The sequence below is a fragment of the Ursus arctos genome, unplaced genomic scaffold (genome assembly GCF_023065955.2).
Source record: "Ursus arctos isolate Adak ecotype North America unplaced genomic scaffold, UrsArc2.0 scaffold_16, whole genome shotgun sequence".
NCBI classification, from domain to species: Eukaryota; Metazoa; Chordata; class Mammalia; order Carnivora; family Ursidae; genus Ursus; species Ursus arctos.
Window position 1 is genome coordinate 8,186,450 of NW_026622830.1, and position 12,198 is coordinate 8,198,647.

The window sequence follows — 12,198 nt, forward strand, 5'->3', positions numbered from 1 at the left end:
TCGATCACATTGCTGCTGAAAATGTGCATCACTAGAGCCCTTTCTGGGAGAGAGATCTGGCAGTGTCTCTTTCCAAAAATTAAATGCGCATTGATTTGGGTGCAGCAGCTCCACATCGGTGCCTCTATTCCATAGAAATAAAGCACTAGCTTAGGCTTTTTGAACACAGAAGTTTATTCCAGCATTGTTTGTAATAGAAATGGAAATAATTACTTGGAAACTACCAGAAGGGTCATTGATTAGGGCAATGGCTTAAATATTTTTGGTATATGCATACTAAGGAATATTATGCCATTATTAAAAAAAATAAGATAGGGGTACCTGGGTGGCTCAGCTGGTTAAGTATCTGACTCCTGATCTCAGCTCAGGTCTTGATCTCAGGGTCATGAGTTCAAACCCCACATTGGGCTTCATGTGTGGCATGGAGCCTACTTAAAAAAATAAGATAGATTTGGTCATATTGACTGAGAGGAGTAACTGTGATTGTCAGTTCATTCAGGAGGCTTTAACAAAAATACCACAGACTGGGGGGCTTAAACAACAACCATTCATTTCTCACAATTCTGTAGGTTGGGGAGTCCAAGATCAAGGTGCTGGCAGGTTTGTTGTCTAGTAAAACCTTCTTCTGGTTCATAGATGGTCACCTTTTCACTGTGTCCTCAAGCAGTGGAAGGGGCAAGGGAGCTCTCTACAAGTTTATGTTGGGGCCTCTTTTATAAGCGCACTGAATTCCATTCATGTTGGCTCCACCCTCAGGACCTCATCTCCTCCCAAAGGCTCCACCTCCTAATACCAGCATAGGGGGTTAGGGTTTCCACCCATGAATTTTGTAGGGTCATGAACATTTGATCTGTAACAACGATATATAAAAGCAATCAAAAATTATGTCTAATCTGATCCAATTTTTATAAAGACCAAGAGCAAACACAACCGCTGTGTACATGTATCTGGAATGCGTATATGTATTTGTATACATTTGTATACATGCGTGGGCAAACCTCGACAAGCCATGCTGGGTCGCAGATATTAGTTACATTGCCATGAGGGTGGAGGGTTGAGACAGAAAAAGAAAAGAGTTAAGGAATCAATTGTTTTGGGTAGTAAACTCATGTTAAATGTGTATTATAATCAAATTGAGAAAAAACCCCAAAAAACAAAATCAAACATTGAATGTGTCTTTGAGGGACAATATTGGCTCCCATTGGAACAATGATGGCTCAGCACTTGAATTATCTTTGCACGTTCCAGACTTTACAGCACATGAATGATAGGAGATCTGTGAGCAGAAAGGAGAGTGGAAATGGTGAGCTTTGCTAGTATAGTCTTGCCCCACAGAAATGGGCAGATCACTGCTGACTTTTGAGAGAGCACAGGGTGACCAGTTACCTTTTGCCCACATAATGTTGGAACCCAGCATTAAAACCCAGCGTTTACATCACTAGATGCTCAGACATGTTGTATCAAGCTGATAGGCAAGAACCTTCAGCTCTAAGAGGCCCCCTAGCTCATTCCTTTCTTTTATTTATGCTGGAATGTCTTGGCCAAGACATCGTGGCTTTTTCATATTGAGATGAAAAGCATGAAATCTGATCATTCTGTGAAATTTTCAAATTTAACATCTTCTTCCAAGCTATAAGTATCTGCCACATGAATCCTTATTTCAAGACCTATAAAACAACAAATGCATTTGCACAACACAGAAAGCCACAGTTGTTTGATGTGTCATTTGACTCCTGCAGCAGGACTGCAGAAGGGTCTTTTTTGTAAAACTTTTGAGGTCTTCATCAGTTTTCCCAAGGGCCTACCGTAATCCTTTGATATTCAAATATAATTCTCTTTTGAAGAGCTTAGTGGGTCATCACCTAGTTTCCCTTCTACCTTCCTGTCTTCTTCAGTGAACTCTTTCAACTCTGCCAGATTCTCACCCGGCAAGAGCCACGTGCGTGATCTGAGCAGTACTTCCCATGACTCAGCGAACTGCATCTTCTGCAAGGTTCGCAAGTTCCCTTTGCAAATCGTGGGCATTATATTTCCACCTTGCTTGTCCTTTCTCCGGATGGATCGGGATATTGGCATATAGGACGGTGTTGCACAGGAAGGGATGTCCGAGTGGGAAGTAACTTGTGGACACTTCGTTTGTAAATGAAATTGTGATGAGGGCCTCCGCTTCCCTCTTTAACCCTAAGAACTAGGAGGATTTAGATAATGGATTCTTAGAAGAAAGAACGCCACATCTGCCATCACCGGTTATTACAAGGTTTGCTACTCTTGCCATTGTTATCGTCAGCCTCCTTGGGTGCTTGTCATGCCCTGGGCTCTGCACTCCTGCCTTACTCTTCCCTGACTTAGTCCTGTTCTGTGCCAAGCACTGTTGAAGGGACTGGGGACACAGCTGTAATCAAGACAGACCACGTCTCTCTCTCCTTGGGCTTACTTTCTAGTGGCGAAGAAGCAAAATGAATGAATGAGATCATTTCAGAGACCAAGGAATGTGCTGCAGAATCCAAAGAGGGAATGGGGGTGAGTGGGAGGGTGACTTTAGAGAGGGTGGTTAGGGGCCTGACCTGAGGCCTGAATGATAACCAGGTGGCCATGGAAAGATCGGAGGGGAAGCATTCCTAGGCGGAAAGAACAGCTAGTGCAGAGGGCTTCAGGTGGGAACGAGGCTGGTGTGTGGGGAGGAGGGACACGGGCTGAGCTGAGTTTCTAGCAGGTGTTGCCCATGGGAGACTTCGGGCTTGATTTTAATTGGGGTGAAGCCCTCTTTGGATAATTTTATGTAGATGAATGACATGATCTAATTTTTATTTAAAACAAAACAAAATCACACAGCAATGTCTCCCAGATGTAAGAAAACATGGTTGTTGTTTTTTTCCCTTGTGCATAGTGTTTTCTTGAAAATCCACTAATTCCATTAACCCAACTTCGTCTGCTTTGTTCTCTCCCTCTCTTCTGTTCTTGCTTCTGCTACATGTCAAGGGTTTGAGCTTTGGAATCAGGCAAACATGGGTTCGAATCCTGACTCCACCACTTAAGAGCAGGATGATGGTTGAAAGGTGACCTTACTTCTCAGAGCCTCCATTTTCCTATCTGTAAAATGGGAGTGATGATAGTACCTAACGTATACATTTGCTGTAACACATAAATAAAATGCTTCTTGCTTGTTACAGGCAGCATTTACCATAACGCCTGGCACATGGGAAACAGTCAATGCATGAACAGTTGTACAGAGTGAAAATATGAACTTTGCCACATGAAAAAAAAACAAACCCAAAAGATAATCCTCCTCAGAATTTCTGAATATTGTAATAGAGACTTTGTGTGTGTGTGTATGTGTTTCAAATAGTCAGTAGAACTCTGAGGAAGCAGCTTGTTTTGACTGAGAATACTTGATACTTAGAGAGTGGGAAGCATTCCTGAAGTTTCTCTGGCCCAGGTTCTTAGATTTTTGAAGATAAATTAATCCATATCACTACTATTCTTAAAAGTCTTTCCAGAGCACTCAAGTTTGTAGGCTAAACCTTTGGAGTATTTTTTTCCTTATGACCTCTGTTTGGAAATATAAAATAGTAATGGTATAATAATATATGAATAGAAAAAGACCCTAATTTTTCTCAAGGACTCACCACACGCCCGCAAGCAGTAAGCATCTTATAGGAAGCATTTCATTTCATCTTCATAATGACCCTTTGAAGATGGCACTGTTATTTTCTTGCCCATTTTATAAGAAAATTGAGACATAGAGTTATAAAGTAATTCAGCCAGATCCCAGACAGATCTTCCTCGATTTAGAATGGGGCTACCTCCTGATAAATCCATTGTATGTTGAAGATGTATTTACAGGCGCCTGGGTGGCTCAGTTGGTTAAGCATCTGCCTTCGGCTCAGGTCATGATCCCAGGGTCCTGGGATAGAGTCCCGAGTTGGGCTCCCTCCTCAGCGGGGAGTCTGCTTCTCCCTCTCCCTCTGCCCCTCCCCCTGCTCATGCTCTCTCTCTGTGTCAAATAAATAAATAAAATCTTAAAAAAAAAGAAAGAATATGATTTACTATACCTAGCCTACCAAGCATCATAACTTAGCCTAGCCTACCTTAAACGTGCTCAGAGCACTTCCATTCGCCTACAGTTGGGCACCATCTCACACAAAGCCTATTTGGTAACAAAGTGTTGACTATGGCATGTACATGAAATGTACTGAATATTGCTCTGAAAGGGAGGGACAGAATGGCTGTAAGGGTACAGGTGGTTGTCAGTGGACCGCTTGTCGACCCTCAGGATCCCATGGCTGACTGGGAGCTGTCACTACCGAGCCTCACGAGAGAGGGTCGCCCCCATACACTAGCCCAGGGAAAGATCCCAATACAGAATTCCAAGTGCAGTTTCTGCTGAATGAGTATCACTTTTGCACGGCTGTAAAGCCGAAAAACACAAGTCCCCGCACTGTAAGTCGAGGACCATCTGTATTTCATATTTGAGAGTCAAACCGAGGTCCTCTGCTGCACCATCGAAGTTCTTAACAATGACACCAACATGCCACTGGAAATAAGTTCTCAATCCCATGTCTGCCTCAGATGACGTTCTTTTAAAAAGCCACACACATAATGCAAAATATATTTTCTGCACGAAGAAGATCAAAATTTTCAAGTCTTTTAGATATTTGGGAGCTGTCATTTGCATTCTTACTTGATTCCTTTTTATCTCCCTGAAACTCTTACACATTTTTTTTCATGGAAAGTAAAATCTCTTTGGTATGTCATCTGTTTGTCTGCTTTATGAGAAAGGTTTTTATTGAAACCAGATTCAAGATGAACTTGTCTCAAGATTGTTCATAGGAATTGAAAGCTTGGTTCCCATCGTCCTGAAGGAACTTTTTAATTCTTTCCATAATAATGTGAGGAAGGCATGTAAACAATATTCATCTTTGCAAGAGTATAAAACTAGTAACTCCAGTGGATTTTCTTCCTTTCATTCAGATTGGATGTGTGAGTGTGTGTGTGTGTGTGTGTGTGTGTGCGCACGTGTGTCTGCGTGCACGCACATTTAAATCGATGTGTTAGGACATATTTCATTTCTAATGTTTATCAAAGATCTCAAAAGTTATAATCTCTTTCCTGAAGTGGATTTTTTCCCTTCACTTTTATTGCGAAGACAAAGGGTTGGTAGCTTTTCTATCCAACTCCTTGTAACTTCCTTCCTTCTGTTTCGTTCTCTTTACCCTCCTTCCTCCTATACTAACTTCCTCCTGGACAGACTTGAAAAGCCTGGAGACAATTTCCCGAGAGGAGGATTGTTTGCTATTACTTGACATGTGAAATGGGTATTGGCCAATTCCATGAAATTCTCTCCAAGTCCCTGAGTATGTACTTAATTTAAACTGGCATAAAGGAAAAAAAAAAAAAAGATCTAAAGATCTGTTGGGCACATAATGGTAAAATTCAACTTCTGGTATAGCTGGACACAGGTATTCAAATTCTATCACTGGGCATTTGCTCCCTGAATCTTTTGGCTCTGCTTTCATCTGAGTTTGTTCTCAGGCAGGCACTTGTGAATGTGATGGCCAAGGCCAACACTTACAGATGTACCCCCACTGGTTTGCCAACCCAAGCATAAGGAGTGTAACTCTGTTCTAATGGGTTCGGCAAAAGCCACAGGATTAGTCTAGCTTAGATCATGTGCCCACGTAAGAGGTAAGCATTTTAGTAAAGGAACTGGACGCTCTGGGTGTTGGACTTGGGTATGCACTCACTCAAGTTTGGGGGACAGACCTTCATTATCATGGAATGTCCCATCTAGGAAGTCCTAGTTCTTACAAGTTTCAAAAATACTCTCCCCATTCTCTAATATCAAGAACTAAAGTTTGCATCTGCTGTAATTTCTAAATGCATTGAGGGCTAGTCTAGATACCTGGATGAAAAGAATTTATCTTTTATTAAAGCAATATATTGGCACTTTTAAAAAAGTCTGTCTAGGGACTGCGTCAAACTAAAAAGCTTCTGCACAGCAAAGGAAACCATCAGCACAATGAAGAAGCAACCCACTGAATAGAAGAAAATATTTGTAAATCATTTATTCAATAAGGGGTTAATATTAAAAATGTATAAAGAACTCAATAGCAAAAAAAAAAAAAAATCTGGCTTAAAAATGGACAGAGAGGAGCTCCTGGGTGGCACAGCGGTTAAGCGTCTGCCTTTGGCTCAGGGCGTGATCCCGGCGTTCCGGGATCGAGTCCCACATCAGGCTCCTCCGCTGGGAGCCTGCTTCTTCCTCTCCCACTCCCCCTGCTTGTGTTCCCTCTATCGCTGGCTGTCTCTGTCTCTGTCTAATAAATAAATAAAATCTTTAAAAAAAATGGAGAGAGAATCTAAATAGATAGACGTTTTCCAAGGAAGACATACGGATGGCCAACAGGCACATGGAAAAGTGTTCAACATCACTAATTATTAGGGAAATTCAAATAAAAACCACACTAAAATATCACCTCACACCTGTCAGAATGGCTACTATTAAAAAAAAACAACAACAAATCCAACAAGAAATAACAATTGTTGGTGAGAATGTGAAGAAAGGGCAAAGGGGAAGACTATATATATATATATAGTAATAGTGGAATACTACTTGGCCATAAGAAAGAAGAAAATTTTGCCATTTGCAAAAATGTCAATGGACCTTGAAGATATTATGCTAAGTGAAGTAAGTCAGACAGAGAGAGACAAATGCCATGTGATTTCACGTATATGTGGAATGTAAAAAACAAAACAAATGAACAAACAAAACAAGACTTGAAGATACAGAGAACAGAGTGGTGGTTATCAGAGGAGTCAAGAGGGTTGGAAGGGGGTTCAGTAGGGCGAAGGGGGTCAATTGCAGGGTGACAGATGGTAACCAGACTTCCTGTGGTGATCACTTCTTAGTGTATACCAGTATCGAATTATTACTACATTGTACACCTGCAACTAATATAATGATATATGCCAATTTTACCTCAATTTTTAAAAAGTCTGCCCTTGGGAAGATATTTTTTTCAAAGACTTTTTCTCTGAGTGTAACACTCTTGTTTTCCACTAGCTCTTTTGGTTCCCGGCTGGAGAGTATGGAAGAGAGGAAAATTGAAAGAGATTGGCGGATGCTCTTGGCATTTTGAAAAGCCCTTCCTTGTTTTGAATCTCAGTCTCTGCCTTTTTGTCAACTGTTTCCTCTTCTCCTGGCATGGACCGTCCCCACGATTCATTTATATTCACTGTGATGCGTCAGCTGCCTGCCTGGCTTACTTGGCGCCCTGACACGTCCATCTATCACTCCTTATTCCCGCTCTCCCTCCAGCCTTCTCTCCCGAGTACAGTGTTTACCACGATTATGAATTCCTAGAGCACAGGGGAAGGGCGAAGAAGAGCTAGAGGGCATACCCAGTGCTCCTACAGGGTGACTTCCTTGGGATCTGAGATTGCGAGGAACCCCTAGTGCTTGTCACTGGCCTCTGGACCGTCTCTTCTGTGCTCCTCGGTGATGACCATTCTACACAGGATCCGGCTCTCCCTTTCTCTCTCTCCTTTTTTGTTTGTTCCTGAGTCTAGACACTGAGAGATACGAGAGTTTGGCAAAAACAATTGCTAATTAAAGTGTGTACCTGTGTGTGTGTGTGTGTGTGTGTGTGTGTGCGAGACACATATTAACGAGCCATATGAGCAGACCAAAAGAGTCTCCCCTTTCTCTTTTTGTCCTTTTTTCTGTCTTCCTGCAAATGTATTTTAAAAGTGACTGGCTATGGGGCAGCTGGGTGGCTCAGTCGGTGAAGCGTCTGCCTTCGGCTCAGGTCATGATCCTGGGGTCCTGGGATCGAGCCCCATGTCAGGCTCCCTACTCAGCAGGAAGTCTGCTTCTCTCTCTCCCTCTGCCCTTCTCCACCTCTCATGCTCTTTCTCTCTCAAATAAATTAATAAACTCTTTAAAAAATAAAAATAAAAAAATAAAAGTGGCTGGCTACAGCTGTATAAAGCAAAACACAATGCTGGCAAAGGTGTGGGAGAATCCTTCAGGCTAATCGTAGTATCTGTCAATTCTTAAGCATCTACTACAGGAAAGCAGTGCCGCAGTCTTTGCATACGTTTTCTCCCTTCGACATCACAGCAATCCCGCAAGGGAGCTATTAGCATTCCCATCTTACCTACAGGAAGTTCAAGGATTTTTTGTGACTGGACCAAGGTCACACAGTTTATCAGCAGAGAATCTTGATGTTTAACTTGCATTCCAAAATCCGTGGTCTGTCCTTTTTTCCTGAATATTGCGCTGCTTCGTAAAAGGCGCCTAGGAAAGGAAAGCGGGTCAATGAGACCCATGCAGAGGTCAAAGCAGAAACAGCTGGATGCTGGAAGCACGCCCCTCCCCGGAGGAGGAGGCAGAGCCCGCGTCCACGCGCAGGCCTGACGCTAACCTAGGCCTCTGATTCCATGCCGGCCGGAGGTCCAATTTGCCGTCCTGTGTGGACGCTTGCCCCTCCAGCCTTCAACAGGGAAACTTTCTGAGTACTAGCTTTTAAAATCTTCCACGAGCCTAGGCTAACATAGGCGTGATGGTAAGACAGCATAGACGTCGGAGTCAGCTCTCTGTCCGTACCCAGACCCCGCGACTTAGCAGCTCACCGGGCAGCTGTGGGCGCGTGGATCGACTCCTGGGGCAGCCACTTTGCTCACTTGTGGAAATGCTAACAGCTTACACACATCAGGCACCGTTCTGTCTGCTTGAAACAGATCAACTCATGTAATCTGCATCACAAAATGAGGAGGTAAGTTTGACCATTTGCCTCATTTTGCCAGAAAATGGAGGCACAGGAAGGTTAAGTAACTCTGATTCAAAGAGACAATTTAGCTCAGTGGTTCTCCTATGTGGGTGATTTTTGCGCCCCCCCCCCCCCCCCCCCCCGGCTACCCCAAGGGACCTAGGGCAATGTCCGGAGGCACTTTGGATTGTCACAACGGGGCGGGGGAGGGGGTGCGTGCTGACATCTACCGGGCTGAGGCCAGGGACGCTGCTAACCACCCATAGCAGAGACTGCTCCGGCCCCAAATGCCCATCGTCCCGAGCTGGAGAAACCTGTTCCAGCTCCAGAGCCCAAGCCCCTACCGGCCGCGCCTCCCCGATGAAATCATGACACTTTGCTTCTCCCGGGATTCCTCTAAAGCGGCCACCGGAGAAGTAACGCCAGTGTCACTAGTGGGGCGCCGGGGATGCGCCTTCCGCCAGCCAGCTCTCTTCCCCCTCGCGAGCCACCCCCATCCCTCTCTCCCGAGGAGTTCTAGATCACCCAGTTCTGCTGTGCAGAGGGAGCGGACAACAACAGAGCCCCCACTTCACGCTGGCCTCTGTGTATAAAACGTCTGGAGTCCATTATCCGTCCTTGAATTTCCTCACCGCGCCGAACAACCGCTGTTTATGTTTGTGTTTACAGTCGACTTGGGCATAAGCGTCAAGGAGGATAATGTGGCCACTTTTTCCCCCAAGACAATGGAGATCGGCGCTGTTGCAGATGCCAACGGAAAGAATCTTGGGAGAGAGGCCAAACCCGAGGCACCAGCTGCTAAATCTCGTTTTTTCTTGACACTCTCTCGGCCTGTACCAGGACGTACTGGAGACCAAGCCACGGATTCATGCACTGGATCAGTGAAGCTTGATGTCAGCTCCAAGAACGCTCTACCGAACAAAGACCCAAGTGAGAGCGGGGCACTTCCGGTGGCAGCTGCGCCGGGGCACGACCCGCATAAAACCCCAGGCCAGGGCCCGGCCGGGGACGGAGGCTTCTCTGCCACTTGGGGACCAGCGCCTGTCTCACCTGAGTCAGGAGGAGCAGCCCCCTCCAAGCCCAAGGACTCCAGCTTTTTGGACAAACTCTTCAAACTGGACAAGGGACGGGAAAAGGCACCTGTCGACAGCCACCAGGAAGCCAAGGGCGCAGAGCGTCAAGACCAGGCCGAGGAAGTTTCCGGATTGTCCAGGCCCTCCGAGGATGTCCCTGCAGAGAGGGTAAGTGCTGCATGAGGGCAATCCATTTTGTGAACACCAGCTTGGGGGGGCTGGGGGGAGGGGGGCTCCGATGGGCAGGACGATGGCACCTACTTCGCTCTTAGTCACCAAGGGGCCCTGACAAGGTATCAAGCCGTCGACCCCTCTAGAACAAATAACACATTGTAGTGGAGTGTCCCCCATGTTTCTGTGGGTGGAAACATCTGTTTGAAGAGCAAGAACAGCTGTGACACATCTGTTTTATGTAAAAGAAGAGAGGAGGTGAGTTACATACAGATGAATTCGTCCTTCCATTTATCAAAGGTAGAGGAAGACAGGTTGCATTTATGATCAATGGATTCTGGGGGGAAAGGCATTGGCGGAATAAAAATGGCCCCTAAAAGACTTCACGACCCTGTCTGGTCTCAGTGAGTTGTTTCCCATTCAGTGTGTTTATAGGCTTTTGTTGGAATACATTTCGTTTCTTCCTTTTAACAGCCTGGATTGATCTTTAACTATCTTTTGCACCACAGTGTGGGTTTAAATAAAGAGCTTTTACAGTTCTGGGCAGACTCTTTTATGTACTAATTATTTTCCAACAAGCTGGAGTAATATCTTTGTAAAAACCAGATATTTTTTCAGGAGGTATCCGGAATCAGCTTTTTTTCCCCCCTGCACAAAGAAAGGCAGGTTCTTTTGATCTTAAAAACAGCCTCGGCTTTTTATCTTGAGAGAGTTTGTTTGTATTTGGGCTGAGAAAGGAACTCCTTGAATGAAAAAGGAAATAAAAGTTGATACAGTGTATTTTAAGGTACTTGGTTTTTTTTGGTTTTTTTTTAGTCATTGGACTTTTAAATAACAGTATTTTTCAAAATTTGGGAATGCAGTCAGTAGTTGAGGTTAGAAGCAGGAAAAAATGAGATGGGCTCAGTTTTTCATTACAAGGTTCTATATCATGGCTGTCAATGTAGTTGCCTTAATAACGTCTAACTGCGTGCCTTGTTGCAAATAACACTGGCTGTCATTCATTAAGCACTTACAGTATACCAGGCTCTGTTCTAAACACTGTACATATATTCTTCTCCTTAAGGAAAATGAGTATCACGTCAGTCTGTGGTTTCAATGCACCCAGGATGGTGTCAAGAATGTATTTTAAATGTTAGGCACCAGCTAAACATTCTGGTCAGTTACAATTGGGGAAGGATAATCAGGGTCATGTGTTCAGGCTCTTACTATCAGCATTCTTGCTGGTTCTGTACATTTCTTTTTTTTTTTTTTTTTTAAAGATTTTATTTATTTATTCGACAGAGATAGAGACAGCCAGTGAGAGAGGGAACACAAGCAGGGGGAGTGGGAGAGGAAGAAGCAGGCTCATAGCGGAGGAGCCTGATGTGGGGCTCGATCCCAGAGCGCCAGGATCACGCCCTGAACCGAAGGCAGACGCTTAACCGCTGTGCCACCCAGGCACCCCCTGGTTCTGTACATTTCTATTCCAAGAACTGATTTTCAGATTTTCTTTCAAAAGTTTAAAAAATTGTCCTTCAAATGCCCCCTTCCCCAAATGCACCAGTTCAGGGCCAGCTGAACAGCTTTCTGTATAATTCAAAGTAGGTCTTCAAATGCATCCAGGCATCACATCTTTACTGAGTGTGACACTGCCAGGTACAGGTGAGACAAGGCTACAGGGGTGGCTGGGACAGAGCCCTTGTCCTCAGGGACTTTGTGGTCCTACAAGAGAAGAGGTACAAACCCCCTGAGATTCTTGTGCAAGGTGCCAAGTGCTCTCCTTGGGGAGGCTCAGTCTGCAGAAGATACTCAGACAAAGAGATTTGGCCTCACTGGCTCAGGGAACATTCCATCAAATGTATAAGCCTGGAGCTGGAAAGTCACTTGTCTTGGGGCTAGAAACTGGTCATCAATATTCATGAATATGTGAGAAATGATTTACTGCTTGACTCTGAGCAGAAACTCTTGAGTTCTCATTATTGGTCGTGGCTCCTACGGCCATTCGGAGGTTATGACTTTGTGAATAGTCATGTGTTCCATTCACTTGGGCATCCAAAGCCAACCCATTGCCCGAGTCAGGAAAAGATGGAGTTATGTATGGGAAGAGGATGAAGGACTGAGCTTTGCCCATCTTGGGACAGGTATCTAGTGACTTCTCCGAATCCCCCACCTTAATTAAGAAAACCAATTTAGCATTTGAT

General features: G+C 44.5%; 1 protein-coding gene across 2 annotated transcripts in view; it reads left to right on the forward strand.

Moving 5' to 3' along the window:
* The window catches only part of BCAS1 (brain enriched myelin associated protein 1), a 91,575-nt gene that overhangs the window by 21,751 nt on the left and 57,626 nt on the right, over positions 1-12,198 (forward strand). For both annotated transcript variants that reach the window (XM_057312461.1, XM_057312462.1), the window contains exon 4: positions 9,441-10,012. In XM_057312461.1, the coding sequence (XP_057168444.1) occupies positions 9,441-10,012 (572 nt within the window). The remainder of the gene's footprint in view (positions 1-9,440; positions 10,013-12,198) is intronic.